This window comes from Protopterus annectens, chromosome 4.part0 (genome assembly GCF_019279795.1).
Source record: "Protopterus annectens isolate FY-2018-M chromosome 4.part0, PAN1.0, whole genome shotgun sequence".
Classification (NCBI taxonomy): domain Eukaryota; kingdom Metazoa; phylum Chordata; order Ceratodontiformes; family Protopteridae; genus Protopterus; species Protopterus annectens.
This window is the reverse complement of record NC_056733.1, coordinates 1,705,929,933-1,705,947,654: the sequence shown is the minus strand read 5'-3', so window position 1 is coordinate 1,705,947,654 and position 17,722 is coordinate 1,705,929,933. Positions and strand designations below refer to the sequence as shown.

The following is a 17,722-nucleotide window of genomic DNA, read 5'->3' as shown; positions in this document are numbered from 1 at the left end:
CCCTTTTTAGGGGTGTTTCCTGGAGGTTCTTCTCACTAGGTTGTGTTTGCCTGATGACTTATGACAGCAGAAATTAATGCATCTAACCTGCTTGGTCACCCTTACACAACAGCAATTAGACAGCATAAAGACTGAACTTAAGTAGCATGAATATCTGCCTTCAGTGCATTTCCTGGAGGTTCCTTCTTACTAGAAGTGTCGACAGGCACCAAGTGCACCAGTGTAGGCATTCTACATGTGCTAGTCAGATGCTGGACAGAATTTATCTGTGTCTGTACACCTTCACACACAAACGTGCATAAATATTTTAGATGCAGAATAGTAAAAACTGGTGCACCAATGATGGCCTCTTAAATCTCACTTGGGGCTCTGAAGTGAGTTCCAGTGGTGAGGTACAACTATGATTAAGGGAAGATGAATGACTGTGGTCACCCTGGTGTTAAAGCCTGATCTTAGTGCTGTAAAAGGAGACTGATGCACTGAAAAGAAGAAAGACTGAAGGTTACCTCTGCAGTTTGCAAGACAAAGTATAAAACTTGCTTGGACCCCATCTGTCAGTAGCAGCATCCTGTAGTGTTAATCAGAAAGGAAGATAGCGATACAAGTGTAGCTACTCACCGATAACCGAGTTAGACAGTAACATACAAAATGCAGGAAAGGAAAAACATGTTTGTTCATTCAATCATCCATTTTCTGATTACCTCTGCTTAACTGAATTCAGGAGTGATGCAAGCGTGATGCCTTTTCTGACAATAAGTGGGCAGAAAGCAAAAAAACTCCTCTAAATATCCACACAAGGCAAAACACCTACACAATTCAACACAAATATACATTTACACCCCTCCCCAATTTCACGGGGCAGTCTCCAACTCTCACATCCTGAATCAACGATCACTGCCAATTAAGAAATGGCATAGAACCTCTCAGACTTATAAATGTATCCCATTCGCTCAGTCACTGCACGGTCAAAATTTTCCACACTTGCTTACAAACAGTGCACCACACAAAGCACCATCTGAAGTACACCTGCACTGCAAAAATATAAAACACAATAGCACTCATAGCTCTTGACTTCGCAGTACATTTCTTAGCGAACACCAGTTCTTTCAAGATTTGCACCATGGCAGTACCTACTGAGAGCTCCATCTAATAAAGGACATTTCCGTGGATTGTTGCAAACTGTTCACTCTTTTTACTCCTGAAATGATCTGGGCTGCTACTCAGATAAGCAGCAATAACAAACTGGAGTTAGGAGCACTTCACAAACTGCTCTTGCTGTGCCACAAAAGTGAGACCAATGGACCAACAAAATGCAGTTCATCAATCTCTTTGTTAGAGCTACATAAACTATGAAATGGAACATGTGCACCAGAAAAATCTGAAAGCAACGGCTGGACAAATCCTGTTATTTATTTTGTTTATTTATTTCGTTTATTTATTTTTAAATAACTCAGCCTTACAAGTACCACCCCTTGAAAAAGGACCAAGGGACCATTGCTGTGCTTCATAGCCAGATGCTAGGAAACAGCAAAAATGAGTGAACCAACTCCAAGACAGCAGAAACTTTGTCTCTCTTTTGGCTTTTCCCGGTTAGGGGTTGCCACAGCAGAACTCCGGTCCACTAATTATTGGCAGTTGATTTTTACATACCGGCTTGCCAGGCCTGACGCACAACCTTCAACGAAGGTACGCCCATTCACACATGTCTCCACGCAGAAGACGCTCTAGCTGAGAATCGAACTGGACAGCGTCTTACTGTGAGGCACCAAGATAGCAGCAATAATCCAAGTAAAAGAATTTTAGCACTTTCACCTTTCTTGTACACAGACTTCAAAATGAATTAAAAACTTAGGTGTCATCATATAAATACACAACTCAAAGTCAATTAGTTAACACAGTAGTCCCCACCCCTGCTACAAAGTTTTAAAACTAGGTTAACTATTAACCTGCTGGCAATAAAAAGCACAGTAACCTTGCATACAAATAAAACCGTTACATGACCATTATATTAAATACATAGATTTAAGTTTTATAAAGGGGTAAAAGTGTTATTTTATCATTCAAACCAGGAAGCATTGCAGAATGTAACCTGACCTGCCATTTCATCTCAATAAATTCCAAGTATTTATCTATTGGACACTGTCCCAGATCTACATGCTCGATAACAGAAAACTTCGAAAAATGGTTGGGAAATTCTCGTACATGCCTATATAAAGCATTATTTACATTTTTGTTGGATATGTCGTAACAATGCTGGTAAACTGTTTGATGGCTCTCTTGGCTTTCCCGACATAGAAGCCATCACAGGCCTGGCTCAACCGAAAATATACCACCCCTTTAGAGTAACAATATCTTTTCCATGGTCTAATTCTTCCAAAGTTCCTGATAGTGACACCTTCTGTGTCCAACATGTGTCTGAATTGCGGGCACCTACCACATTTGTAACTACCTTCAGTCTCTTTCAAGGAGGTTGCCCTATCCAATAATCCCTTAAAATACAACTTTTTCTTGTAAACTATCTTCGGTGTCGTACCTAAGGTAGTAGCCGCCCCTGGGTCCAGACTAAAAATATCCCCATGCCTATGAATGATGTCTCTGTCATAGAAGTCTGTATTGTATGACAGTACCATCACTCTTCCAAACCCAGGTTCAGTCATGCTGCCCTTTCCTTCCAATAAGTTGAGGTCAATACTCAAGCTGTGGTACACACCCTCCCTTCTCGAACTTTACTTCATCCATGATGTTCTTAATAAATACTTCAGGGTATGTTCGTTCAGAGCAGTTGCCCTGAAGCACTGCACATTCACTTAAGTCATCCCAGCCGGATATCATCCTAGCCAATCAGACATATTGACCCTTTACCAGTGCTTTCATCTGGTGGATGGGGTGCCAGCTGCTGAAATGCAGCGAAGAATTGGAATAAGTAGGTTTTCGATTTAACAAGGATGAAAAAAGTTTATGGTCATAGTCTTTTAATTGTAACATCTAAATACTTCAATCTATCCTTGTCGACTACCATAGTAAATTTCAAAAAGGTGGTTGTGCTGTTTATGTATTCAAAAAACTCCTCCAATTTTTCCATCCCATCCTTCCAAAGTAGTACATCATCCAAACAGCGCCCTTACAGCACCCAGGATCTCTATAAATGGAATCTAGGATCTTAAGATTCTCCCACTGGGGCAACACTATATTTGCAAACACTGGGGCGCAGAAGGCCCCCATTGCCACCCCTTGTGTTTGCCTAAAAAGTTGCCCCTCAAAGACCAAAAATTGTTTTCTAACACCATTGCCATGCATGTTCTTAAAGTACCTATGGTATTGTACTCAAAATCAGTGTTAGTGACCAAATAGTCAGAGAACCACTCTAATCCCTGTTCGTGTGATATAACAGAGAATAAGTCACATATGTCAATAGTGACCATCAATAACCCATCATCATAAAGTTCCTGCTTTATTTTAGACAAAAAGTCCCAGGAATCTTTAAATCAGTAGGGCCTTGTATCCAAAACACGCTTCAATTTGGAATCAAACTTTTTATACAGAAGGTCTTAGATGCATTGGCATGAACTACTGGACGCAGTGGGGGGCCTGGTCATGTTTTTGTGAATTTTAGGGATCCCAAAAATTGTAGGGATCCATGGGTGTACAGTGTAAAAAAGGTATGTTCCTCTATCGTGATTTGCCCATTTAATAACAGGTCTTCCAACTGCAGACCAATATTCCGGTAAGCTAAATTCAATTCATTAAGAGAAACCTCTACATATGTATCACTGTACAAAATCTCCAACATTTTGCTGATGTAATCATTCGCATCCATAATTACCAGGCCCCCACCATTGTCAGATTTCATCACCCTAATCTGTTTATTAGTGATAATGTGCTGTAATACCTTGTTCTCATCCACTGTTAGGTTCTGTACTTTAGTCAGAGGTGCTTGTTTAATTTCCTGATGTCTAGCTCACACAGCTTCTCAAAAAGATGCACCATGGCATATGCGGGGGATATAAAGATATTAGGTCTTTTTGCATTCTGTTCCGTGATTGTAGAGGTATCATTGTCCTTTAAATACAACCCATGGTTCAGTTTCCTACAATAAACTTTGAGCTGTACAAGTGTTTCAACATTTGCCTTTTTTGTTGGGACAAAATTTAGCCCTTTTTCAAATAGATCAGCCCATTCTGTTCCAATATTAGTCTGACTCAAATTATAAATTTTAAAGTCATTCGACCTGTCTGAAATGATGTTACAAAGTTCCCCATCCACATTGTGTTCATTAGGGGTCAAGTTCCTTCTGTAAAAGTTGTTCTGATTCCTTCTCCCCCTCATGGAGTTCTGATACCGATAAAAATTCTGCCTTGACCCATCCTGGCCTTGCCCTCTCAGATTCATTATTCTGAGGGTGGTTCTCTAAAGGGTCATCCTCATAATTACTATCAAAATTTGTTTCAACATCATTATTTGCCATGTCTTCACTCCCTACTTCTGTCCAATAATTACTTTGTTAGCCCAGAGGTGGGTCCAGGTAGGCTTTCTCCCATTCATAATCAGCTTTGTCACGAGTTAAGTTTTTTGTCCTTCCTACTCTAATTCCACAATAGTTTTTTTCCCACACCCTTAACACTGTTGTACTCAATTTATGAACAATTCCATTTTTATACTATTGTCTAGTTTACATATATTTAAAACAGCCATTTTCTTGACATTATCAGTTATTAAAAGTCTCAACAACTCACATCTTTGCTTATTAAATAAAGCAAGCAAGTCCCGATGTAATGAGGAGTCCTTGATCAAGCCGGTGGTGTACTTCCATATCCGAAGCCCCTTGGTAACATGTTCCCGCCTAAGGCACTCGCTTAAATAGCAGTTTTCCAACTGCAGTTTCTTATACTGAAGCGAAAGTTGCAAAAAAATGTTTAATTTGGGAATCCAAAGTGCCACTGCCGACAGTATTTCCCACATTCACCGCTTCATTCCCACAGATGATGTTCTGTTCAAGCCATTCAGTAACAGAAAACACTGAGCAGTTAGTGTTGCTGCTGGTGTTACCTCGCTGATTATGCGACATACCATTAGCTCCAGAATTAGGAGAGCAACTTCAGGTTCACTCAGTTCACGGACATTGCCAGAACTATTTCTTTTTCCTGGGGTAATAAAGCGTCCAAGCCTTGAGAAAGACTACTTGGACCAGCCTCACTAGTCCTGTCATTGTTACTGCTAATTGTCAACCTTATTGTTTAAAAGTGCAACAGCAGTTGAAAGTGAAGAGATGGATTGTAATAACTGTTGCATATCCACATACGGCATGTCACGTAGTAGTTCTCCTTTCATTCTTCAGACCAAAAACACCACAAAGCACAAGCCAGGAAACAGGAGAAATGAGTGAACTCAAAGACAGCAGCAATAATCAAAAGTAGCAACGGATTCACCAATAAGTGCTTCTCACCATTTACTCGTCACAACGAAATGTTAGCAGCTTACTAAAACAAAATTCCTCACTTCCTGGACTTCACTCGAACAAAACAGTTTATTCACAGCCAAACAACACAAGTGAAGTGAACGAAAACAAGTAAAATCCAATCCAAATCGAAAAAATGAAGTAATTGTACTTAATAGAATTAAGCGCTTTCACCCAACAAACTGGGCTTCCTCAGAACTGCAAATACCATTCAACTGACACTTTAAACATTTTTGGCGCCAACACATTTGATTTTTTGTGTGTTCTCTTAAAGCAACAGCATCATTAAACTTCATTCATTGTTTCTCCATATTATAAATACAAATCCATACCTTCCTCTTAAAATACAATAATCTAACATATATAATTATAAAAATGTGTATCCAAGAAATAATTTTTAAAAACCTTATTGCTTAATTAGTTTAATAAATACTAAATCAAATAGATGAATATCTTAGCAGAATGTGTGCTTTAACCACATCGCCACAAGTGCTGGTTACTATATTGGAAAAACAGAAAGGAATTTTAAGAGAATCTATGATCATACATATAGCATTTGTAATAAGTATAGAACTAATGCACTCTATACACAGAGAAAAATGATATTACACATCAATTCAAATTTGCTATCCTAGATATTATTAAAATTAATCCACGGGGAGGGGATATCAGTATCAAAAAGGTACCAAGTTATAAAGTAGTATGGTGGCAAATTTATTTAGATGCCACTATACCACCTGGATTAAATGATCACATTCCTATTAAACCCATTCTGGAAAATAAATATTAGTCTTTATATATTATAGGAATTATAAAGCAATTTATGTTGGTAATGTTACTGACAGTTTTAATAATATTTTAATAATTTTTTGAAAGGTATTTTTAAATATATTTATTTATATGATTACTATGTATATGATAATATTTATAACACTTAATACAGTATTATTTGGTATTGGGTATATTATATTTATAATTAGTAGTTACGAAGTATTAGTATCAACACAGAATATATATTGATGTATATTTGCATGTTTTTATAGGAACTAAATTATTCATATTCTATTCTCCATGGTAGTAGAGAGATCAAGTAATAGTATTTGCGCTTTTAAATGGCGCGATGTGGTTAAAGCACACATTCTGCTAAGATATTCATCTATTTGATTTAGTATTTATTAAACTAATTAAGCAATAAGGTTTTTAAAAGAATTATTTCTTGGATACACATTTTTATAATTATATATGTTAGATTATTGTATTTTAAGAGGAAGGTATGGATTTGTATTAATTTATAATATGGAGAAAAAATGAATGAAGTTTAATGATGTTGTTGCTTTAAGAGAACACACAAAAAATCAAATGTGTTGGCGCCAAAAATGTTATTTAAAGTGTCAGTTGAATGGTATTTGCAGTTCTGAGGAAGCCCAGTTTGTTGGGTGAAAGCGCTCAACTCTATTAAGTACAATTACTTCATTTTTTCGATTATTTGGATTGGATTTTACTTGTTTTCATTCACTTCACTTGTGTTGTTTGGCTGTGAATAAACTGTTTTGTTAGAGTGAAGACCAGGAAGTGAGGAATTTTATTTTAGTAAGCTGCTAACATTTCGCTGTGACGAGTAAATGGTGAGAGGCACTTATTGGTGAATCCGTTGCTACTTTTGACCATTTGGTTAGTCGGACTGAGCTGAATGGCGTTTTTTTCTGTTGTCGTTTACAGCAGCAATAATCCAAGAAAATAATTTATTTAGCGCTTTCATCTTTCTTGTACACAGACATCTTCAGAATTAATTAAAAACTATTGCTAGCAGGTTAATAGTTAACCTAGTTTTAAAACTTGTAGCAGGGGTGGGGACTACTGTGCGTTAACTACTTATGACTGAGCTGTGTATTTATATGACACTCAAGTTTTTAATTCATTCTGAAGAAGTCTGTGTACAAGAAAGTGCTAAAATTCTTTTACTTGGGTTATTGCTGCTGTCTTGGAGTTGGTTCACTCATTTTTGCTGTTTCCTGGTTTGTGCTTTTTGGTGTTTATAGCCAGATGCTACATATTCTCTGCCTCCCACCCCTCCCCAAAAATAAAAGTACAACATGGATGGCTACTATCTCTATGAACACAAGTCAAACACAGACAGGTACTTTACCTGCAACTCTGCTGTTCTAATCCTTCGATAAAACTCATCATCCTCACGTCCCCAGCCCCAGAAACGATTTGACATCCCATTACACTGCAAAAGAAAGTCAAGTTGGAGCAACATTAGGCAATTTATTAGAAGCCTGAATTTTAGATTTTTATATTACTGTCATCCTGCAGATTTCTCATATAATTGGGCTAAATCAATGACCACAGAATGTACAATTGTGTAGGCAAGTTACCATAACAGTTGATGTTAGGACAGATCACTATTGCGTATTCTTCACAAATGAGACTTTTCCCACTAGGATATTACAGACTCATCAAATATTAGGACCAGGCTAACTGACCTTGTAAGCCATTTTAAGCCTAGCCAATTACCCCATGTGAAAATCAAACCCTGCAACTTGTGCCTGTAAGGTAAACATCTTAACCATTATGCCAATCTCCCACCTGCTCTACGCCTAGTCAGTCTACAAAGCTCAGGGCTCCTTTCTCACATGGCATACATCTGCCTTTAGCACAAGCAGATGTGCTAGTATAAACAGGATGTATAGATGCACCAAAACTCATACTTCTTCACTCCTACAGAAACAAGTGATCCATATAACTCCAAGTCAAGCCATAGAAAAAAATATGGTAAAAAGAATAAGTAAATGTAAAGGATACCCCACCCAGACAAGACAAATCAAAAGGGGGACTGTGGAGGGTATATGTACTGCAGCAGCTCAATCATTATGGCAAATTATCTACACAGCTGTAGTACACTGTTGCAGTATTCTTCACAAATGGGACAATTCCCAAAGCTTCAAAAAAGATGGCACAAGGGAGATGAACCAGAATCCATGATGCCCTGCAGAACAGCTATGGCAAAACCAATTCTGGCTCTGAAGAAAAAAATTGATTTTTAATGCCTGGTTAATGTGCGAACAGAGGACCACGTAGCCACTTCTAAAAACGGATCTGGGGCCAAATTCCAAATTACTTGCTCTCAGTGCAAGTGACCACTTTATACTGACAGCAGGCTGAGAGGTGGTGTTTTGGAACAAGGCCCCCGATGTAAGCATATTTATAGTTAGTCCTTACACAGAACTAAGTCACTTGCATGGAGGGCAAGTCTTTTTGAATCAGGGCCGACTTAACACGGACAGCAACTCTTTTGGAATCTGGCCCTTGGTGTCCACACCTTTCAGAAATGCTCCTGATTTAACAACTGCTCTAGTACAGTGAGCTTTGACACCATCTTTAAGACCCTTGCCATGATTAGACTAGCAGAGCTGAAGAGAAAGAAAAAGCCATCTGGAAATGATTTCATTAGAAACTAGCTGTCCCTTATTCTTCATCTTATTATAACAGACAAAGTTAATTTGTTTCTCTCAAGCTTTTAGACCGGTCAAGATAAAATCCAAGTGTTCTCTGTATGTTGAAGTAGTGAAGAATTCTCCCTTACTTTGTGGATTAGGATAGAAAACAGGGAGCTGAACAGTTTAGCAGTAAATTCAGATACTACCTTAGGCATGAAGGAAGACTGGCAGAATACTCTAGGGTCTGTAATTCAGAAACACTTTTAGCAGAAATTTAATCAACAAAATGGTCTTCTAGGTTAAAAATTTAAGAGAAGTGATGGCTGCAGGCCCAAACAGAGCTTCAGTTAACTATAATTAGAAGTTATGTACCTACCATAACGTTCCACATTAGTTGTCTTCTTCTCGCCTTCTTTCTTGCTGGATGGGTTCGGAGCCGATCCTCGGCTCCGACTCGTCCACTCTAAAAGCTCGAGAGCTAATTCCACCGGCTCGAGGCTCCCCTACATCCCACAATGCTAGGCAGTAACTCCTCAGATCTCGTTTGAAAGCTAAGGCCAGCAATAAAAATTCCATAAGGAACAAAGAAGAAAACTCTTCCAGGTCTGTCCTGGCTAGGGGGAAGGAGGGTGGGATGCAAGAAAGGCGGCGAGAAGACAACTAACATGGAACGTTATGGTAGGTACATAACTTCTAAATGTTAAGTTGTGAATCTCGCCTTCATTCTTGCTGGATGGGACTGCGTCCCTAGCACCTTGTCCCGGGTGGCTTATCGGAACAGACTCTAGTACAGTGGAACCAAAGTTGGCTCGGTCTCTAGAGGCCAAGTCCAACTTATGAGAAATGAAGGTATGGGGAGAAGCCCAAGTAGCTGCCGAACAAATCAAATCAATAGGCAGCCTGTCTTGGAAAGCTACAGAAGTGGCTAAAGCTCTAGTTGAATGAGCCCTGGGTTTGGATGGCAATCGCTGATGTCTTGTCTCATACACTAGGGTAATCAATGAAGTAAGCCATCTAGAGAGAGACTTTAGAGACTGGAAGGCCCATTCTACCTTCTGCATAAGAAACAAACAGTTGGGTCCTGTCTAAATAGTACCTAAGTTGGCAATGAATATCTAAACAGTGTAACTTTTGTTCTGACAGATTAGAATAATTTGGGAAGAAAACAGGGAGCTCAATGGTTTGCTTCAAATTTGCCACTGAAGCTACTTTGGGCAAAAAGGATGGGTTGGTACGCAAGGACACCCTGTCTTTATGAAATACCAGATAAGAATTAAACTACACAGAGCATGAAGTTCAGAGACTCTTCTAGATTAGGTGATAGCTACTAAAAAGAGTGTCTTCCACGAAAGTAATTTTATAGAACATGAAGCCGCAGGTTCAAAGGGGGAAAGAATTAAGGATGCCAGAATTAAGGATGCCAGAACCAAGTTGAGATCCCATTGAGGAGGAGGATCTCTGATGGGTGGCTTGAGTAGAAAGACTCCCTTTAAAAAGGCCTTTCAGAGTTTGTCAGACATGATAGAGGACTCTGAGACTCCAAAATGAAAGTTCGAAATTGCAGCCAATTGAACTCTAATGGTAGATGGGGACGAACCTGCATGGAAAAGTTTGGCTAAAAAGTCTAGAACTGTTTGAATAGAAGCAGTGAAAGGGTCTATGTTCTTTGACTGCGCCCAATAGGAAAAACGTTTCCACTTGCTATGATAAATCTTCCGAGTGTAAGATTTATGAGAGGCAATCAAGATATCTCCGAGTGAGCTATCAAAGGAAGCCTGGCTAAGGTCGGAATTGGAGGAACCAAGCTGTGAGGTTCAGAGAGGGAAGGGAGTGGTGCAACTGACCCGACTGATGGGTCAAGAGGTCTGGAACTGGGTCCAGATGCCAAGGTTGTTCCAACAGATAACAGTGGAGAAAGGGGAACCAAATTTGTCGAGGCCAGTAAGGGGCAATGAGGATCATAGAAGCTTCCTGAGCGATGGCTTCCTGTATCAGCTGGGATATCAGTGGGAAGGGAGGAAAGGCATATAGAAGTCACCAGGGCCAAACGTGCACTAGTGCGTCTCTGCTGGGATGGCCTGGTTGGGGAAAGAGGGTGAAAACGCACTTGCTGTTTTGGGGAGTAGCAAAAGGTCGCAGCAAGGCCTGCCCCACTTGAAAAACTTTCTCCAACACTGAATTGTTCGAGACCACTCGTGAAGCATGAGAATAGCTCTGCTCAATTTGTCATAATCACATTGGACTTCCGGGATGTGCGTTACTAACAGAAATCGCTGAGAAGAAATCGCCCATTGCCATAGTCTGAGTGCCTCTCGACATAGGGGTAAGACCTGGTTCCGCCTTGTTTGTTGTTGTACCACACTACAGACATGTTGTCTGTTTGTATTGCTATAGTTCCCTTGGGAAGAGAGTCTTGTAGGGCTTGCAATGCTAGAAGCACTGCTCTCATCTCTAGGACGTTTATGTGCAAGTGGCACCACATGCCCTGGACTGTCCTGCCGTGGAAATGCCCCCCCCCCACCCAATCAGGGAGGCGTCCATTGTCACTGTAGCAACCGGAGGGGGAGAGACAAAAGGTCTCCCTAGGAGGGGCTGAGGAGATGTGATCCACCAAGAGAGACGACTCTTGCACGACTGAGTTATCCGAATAGGATGGGACATTGGAAGGCTTTGATAAGACCATTGTGTGAAGAGCATCCATTGCAAAATCCTCATATGGAAGCGAGCTAATGGTAGGAGAGGGATGGCCGCCGCCATAATTCCCAAGACTTTCAGGATCTGTCTGGCTTTGACTTTGTTGTTCTGCAAAAGAAGAAAGACCTGTTTGTGTATGTCTGCTATCCTCTGCTCTGTGAGTCTGGCTGACATCTTGACTGTGTCTAGATTTGCGCCTATGAAAGTAATAACATGACAAGGCGACAAGACAGACTTTTCGTAGTTTATTGAAATGCCTAATGCCTGACATGTGCGAAAGGTGTAGTCTCTGGCGAGGAGTAAAAGATGCTTGGTGGGGGCTGTAAGGAGCCAGTCTAAATAAGGAAACACCTGGAATCCTTGATGTGTCAGATGAGAGGCTACCACTGCCATGCATTTGGTAAATACTCGGGGGGGCTGTAGTGAGACCAAAGGGCAGGGCTCTGAATTGAAAATGACTGGTTCCCAGCCTGAAGCGGAGAAACCTCCTGGAGCGTCGATTCATCTTGATGTGATATCCTGGAGATCTATAGAGCACATCCAGCTGTCCCATTCCAAAAGAGGAAGAATGGACTGCAGCGTGACCATCCAGAACTTTGTTTTCTTGATAAACTTGTTCAAGTTGCCGAGATCCAAATGGGTCTCCAGTCCCCTGTTTTTTTGGAACCAATAAGAATTTGGAGTAGGTTCTGGTTCCTACTTGGTCTGCTGGCACTGGTTGAATAGCTCTTTTTGCGAGCAGCTTTGAAATTTCTAATGCTGCTTGCTCCCATTGACTGGGTGGAACGTCTGGAAGGGATTTTTTGGACAGCTTTGGAATGAAAAGGAAAGGGATTCTGTAGCCTTCGGAAATGATAGACTGTACCTACTTGTCTTGAGTTAGGGATAGCCAGGCTTTTGGGTACAGTGACAACCTTCCCCCCGATTGCCTCCGAAGGTGGACAGTCGGGCAACACCTCAGGGATGCTGAAAAGGCTTGTCGGAAAAGGATTCTCGACTGCCCTGATTCTGCGGGCCCTCTCTGCCTCTGGGACGGCGTCTACCATTGTTGTTCTCCCCTCTGCCTCTAGAGGGGAATCAACTGTGCATCAGGCAAGTCTCCTTGAGATTGTTTACAGAACCACATCTTTCCCCCCTTCTGACCTTTGGGGTAAGGTCTAGAAGGAGTAGAAAAACGGACTCCGACGGCAGAAAGAGTTTTGCCGTCAGTCTCGCACCTAGTCAGGGTTTCCTTCACTTGAGGACCAAAGAGGGATGATCCACCAAATGGGGAATTAGTGAAGGACGCCTTAAAGGGGTCCGCAAAATTACAAAGCCGCATCCAGGCATGCCTACGCAAGGCTACACCTGTACCTGCCGCTCTACTTGCTCCATCAGCCGCATATGAAAGGAGGTGCATGGAGGAGTTGGTTATAGAATTAAGGGTAGCCAGCTGAGAGTTCATCCTGTCCTGAAAACCCGCAGCTGTTGGGTCCTTCAACATCTCACTCGCTTCCTTGAGCAAGTCCCTCTGAAGTAGAGTAAAATGACACAGGTAATTCAGCGATCTCATAGTAAAGGTCGCAGACGAGAACATCTGCTTCCCGTACCTGTCCATCGACCTAGACTCCTTGTTAGGATGAACAGGCACCGAAGGATCAGCTAACTCCTCCTTGGTAGCTGCAGCCACCACCATAGCATCAACAGAGATGCCTTTGGTCAGTAACTCTTTATCCTTGGGGGCCGTGATGAACTTAGATGGTCTCCTGGGGGTGGTTTCCACTGAGTCAGGAGCCGCCCAAGCCTTCTTTGCCACCACTTGCATAAGGGGGTCAAAGGGAGGGGACACCCAGGAGGTGGAAGGGCGAGAGCCAAACGCCTCAAGATACACTGATTCATCTTCTGAAGGGTTGAGGGCTGGCCAATTTCCCCTCTGTTTTACGATTTCAAGGATGTCTGCAAAGGAGACATCTTCAGAGGGGGAACAAGGGGAACCTTCAGAATCCTCTAAATCAGTGTCAGAGGTGACAGACTCAGGGGAGTCAATGTGCTTCCTCTTACACTGCCTCTTCCTAGGGGGCTCTCCTACAGGGTCAGGAGAGGCCTCGAAGAGGAGGAGATCCCAGGGGAAACTTGAGGAGCTGGCTCTCGGTCGGGACAAGAGGTGAGTAGAAATCACCGGAGGCACCATGGAGGAAGGGCAGAAGGAGCAGACTGTGGATTAGAACCTGGTTCTAACACGCCTCATGACCTCAAAGGCACCCCTGTCAGGCAGAGCCGGAGGTCTCCATTCGAAAAACTGAAAACCTCCCCAGCACCGACAGTGATGGCTCCGAGGCGCCGAACTCGAAGCACCGAGAGGGAGGCGGGGTCGGACAAGGGTCGATGCCACAGCCAACGAGGAAGTCTGGCGAGATTCTTCCAAGGAAGACATCGGAGCCGATGGCGGAACCGAAGACAAAGGTATCGGTTCCGACGCCACCAAAGTCTCGGGTCCGAACCCGGCTCGAACTCAAGAGTCAGAGGAGGAATATTTTGAGTGGTGGGGATAGTCTTCGACTGTTGAGTCGGACTTTGAAGCATCTGGGCTAGTGCCTCGGACTTAAGAAGTCGACTCACTACTCTCTGAAGGTCATGGTCCGATAACCTGGAAGACCTAGAAGAGTGGGATCTATGGCTCCGTTCAGACAGCAAAGGTGATGCTGGAGCCGAATGAACGGAGCCGATAGATGGAGAACGGGACCTCCTCTTAGTTGCCGGCTCCGACAACTTAATCGGAGCAGACTCAGTTCTGTCTTCCTCGGCTCCGGTTGGAGCCGAGGACACCGTAGGTACATGAATTCGAGATTCATCGGCTCCGGCCGGAGCCGATGTTCGAATGGACTTAGGGCCCCCAGAAGTCGGCTCAGAGGCTGGAGCCGAAGGTCTGGAGGACTTGGAGGGTTTCCCCGATGACTGAGTCGAGGGACCCTCAGGCTTTAATAAGCCTCTTAGAATGAATTTATTTTTTCACTCCTGCAGGACTCTGGGGCTGAAGCCATGGCAAACAGCACACGAGTCCTGCAGGTGCAAAGGTCCCAGGGCAGTAAACACAAGAAGTGTGACAGTCTGTCAGACATCTTCTGACAGCACGAGTCACTTCTTGAAGCCTGAGACCTTTGATTCTTTGGACATGTCCAAAGAGAAGAAAAAGTGTAATCCCAAACACACACACACCGATTACACTTCCAAATATAAAACTTTAAAATTTAACTATAAAATTTAACTTATAATTAAGTTTTAACCAAAAATTTCCCTACAAAAACACAAACACTCCAACTATCAAGGGAGGGATGGGAATGGGCCTAAAGCCCGAGGGAAAGGTTCGATAATTTAGGATAGGAAACTGGTGAAAAATTGACTAAAAAGGGGATTAAAACTATTTAACTTAAAAGTTATAAAAAGAGCTAACTTAAAGGAGGGTCTGACTGACTAAAACTGTCAAAAGATTCAACTAACCTGAGCCGGTTGAAAAAAGCACCTCGATCGCGTAGCGGCAAACGAGATCTGAGGAGTTACTGCCTAGCATTGTGGGATATAGGGGAGCCTCGAGCCGGTGGAATTAGCTCTCGAGCTTTTAGAGTGGCAGAGTCAGCTCCGAACCCATCCAGCAAGAATGAAGGCGAGATTGACAACTTGACATCACAATTTAAATCCCAAGAATCAGCCAACCCTTTACTTTGGCGGTATAATATGAAGTGCTTTACTAAAAAACAGTCCGACATGAAACGGAGAAGATAAGGGGAGATCCAAAGGCAAACAGGCTGAAATGGTTGAGAGATGTGTCTTTACTGAAGTGTACATTAAGCCAGAGAGGAGTTCCCACAGTTGAAGAACCATGTATGTCTTCACTTAAAATGGGTCCTGTTCCTCTAGTCTGGCACCAAACTGAATATATTCTTACATTTACATAAGCAGGTTTTCTAGCCCTCAAACACCTGTAGAATGTCTTCATAACAGAGGTGCCTAAACGGCATCAAAAACGATCATCCAATCTGTCAAATTTAAGAGTTTGACGATATGTATGCATCAGTGATTCTTTGTTCTGTGTAATCAGGTCCACCCTGTGAGAAAGAATGGGGTGGTTGCCCTTAGTCAGCTGCATTATGACAATGAACCAGTGCAGCCTGTAGCAAAAGGGGGTCTAACAGCATCTTCAGAAGGTACTTTTTCTTTGACAACTTTGGAAATTGAGAAAAAAAGGAAGAGAAAGCATACAGAAATATCCTTGCCAGGGAAAATAAGAGACTCTTTGCAAGGTGCCCCCAAAAAAACAACAGTTTTAGAGGTCTGCTGATTTTGGAGGTAAACAGATCTACTTGAGGCACTCCCCCACTGGTGGACTACATGCAGGTGGACCTAGCAATTGCCTGGCGAAACAGGTTGAATTACCAAATCCCACGCTACCACGACCAGTCTGCATAATGGGGTAAGATCTTGCCCCCCCAATATTTACGTACATCGAAGTAGCATAATCTACTCTTGTCTGCAATGTGCAGGGTCCAAAGCTGTTCAGGGTTTTGGTGGAACTGATAAGAAATATACTTTCCTTGAGACATATGGTTGTGTTTGTGCTATAATTTCCAGATTACCTGTACCTTTATGCCTTAAGAGTTGGCTTGCCAGGCAAGGTCCAAAGAAACTGTGGCAACACTAACAAGGGACTGGAAGGAAGAAAGGGAGTCTCACTATGGATAGAACTTGATTGTAAAGAAAGAACTGCTTCAGTGGGCTAAAGTGAAGCACTGGAATTTTATGACAGACAGGATGGGAGTGCTGGGTCCACACTAACTTGAAATACTGCGCATCTGCAGTTTGTCATAAGGAATCATCAGAATGGATGTGGTTATAAACCCCAAAGCCCTTAAAATTCAAATGTTTTAGTCATCTATATTTGGAAAGATTCAGGAAATAGAGATGATGGGTCTGTACTTTTTCTGAAGGAAGAAAGGTAATCACAAAGGAAATGTTTGGGAGGCATCCCTGAAAAAACTGTACGATGGATAGACAGGACTTTTTTATGCTAACAATTAATCTTAACTTGGTGAAGGAGATTCTTTGCAAGCTCTAGGGAACTTGGAGCTGAAATCATACAATTATCCAGGTAAGAAAAAAATGTGCATGCTTCGAAGCCTACAGTAAACAATTACTGAAGCAATGTACTGGGTTAAAACAAACAGTCTTGGAGTGGTACAGAGTCCAGAAGACAAAAATAAATCAATAATGTAATCACAGGCAGAGAATCTTATGAAACCCTGTGATTCTTGTGAGTTGGAATGTGAAGATAAGCATACTTTAAATCTACAGTAAGCTATAGTACTTGTGGAGACAGAAGACTGAAAGTGGCTAAGTGTTAACATTCCTGAATATTAGCACATGCAGCAATGTGTTTACTTTGGCAAGATCTAGAACGGGTCTTCCAGCAGCCCTCTTTCCTGGGTACCAGAAAGTAGAGTAGAGGCAATTTCCCATTTGATCTAGAACAGTCTATGACCCCCCCCTCAAAAAAAGTAGTACATATGAAATGATTAAAGGAATCAGGTGATGCTGCTCAAAGGGAATATGTGGAATGCCTGATTTAATACGGACGGATATATACTGTATTTTATAACATCTAGTGACACAGTCTGCTAAGAGATTCCCTACATGGGGGAGCCTTCTTCAATTTTCTGAGGTAGGCTGGGATAAAGTGAGAGGGAATCAGGTGATGCTGTTCATACTGAATTTGTTAAAAAAAAAAAAAAAAATGAAAAAATGAACAAGCACAGGAATCTGTCTAGTTCCAACCTCATCAACACGGGTGCTGAGTAAATAAAAAACAGAAAATCTAGTAGTCTTAAACTTTGTTGATGGGCTCAGTCACAATAATTTCCAAAAAACATGAACCCCAGGTAGTGTTCTAAAGCAACAAGCCTTTATTCATCACAGACAGCTGAAAGCGATTTTAGTTAAGTCAGTCTTTTTATATGGATGTTATGCTTTTCTTAATACCCGATTTTGGAATGTGAGTTGCAAATAGACTAGGATTTAGTTTGCTCCAATTTATTTTTTTTTTTTATTTTACATTTGTTGACCGGGATAGTCAGACTGGATGTACTGGGGAGAAAAGCTCCAA

General features: G+C 41.8%; 1 protein-coding gene across 2 annotated transcripts in view; it reads right to left on the bottom strand.

The window, feature by feature from the left end:
- Window positions 1-17,722, bottom strand: part of B4GALT7 (beta-1,4-galactosyltransferase 7) — a 730,869-nt gene that overhangs the window by 206,416 nt on the left and 506,731 nt on the right. For both annotated transcript variants that reach the window (XM_044069438.1, XM_044069437.1), the window contains exon 4: window positions 7,602-7,685. In XM_044069438.1, the coding sequence (XP_043925373.1) occupies window positions 7,602-7,685 (84 nt within the window). The remainder of the gene's footprint in view (window positions 1-7,601; window positions 7,686-17,722) is intronic.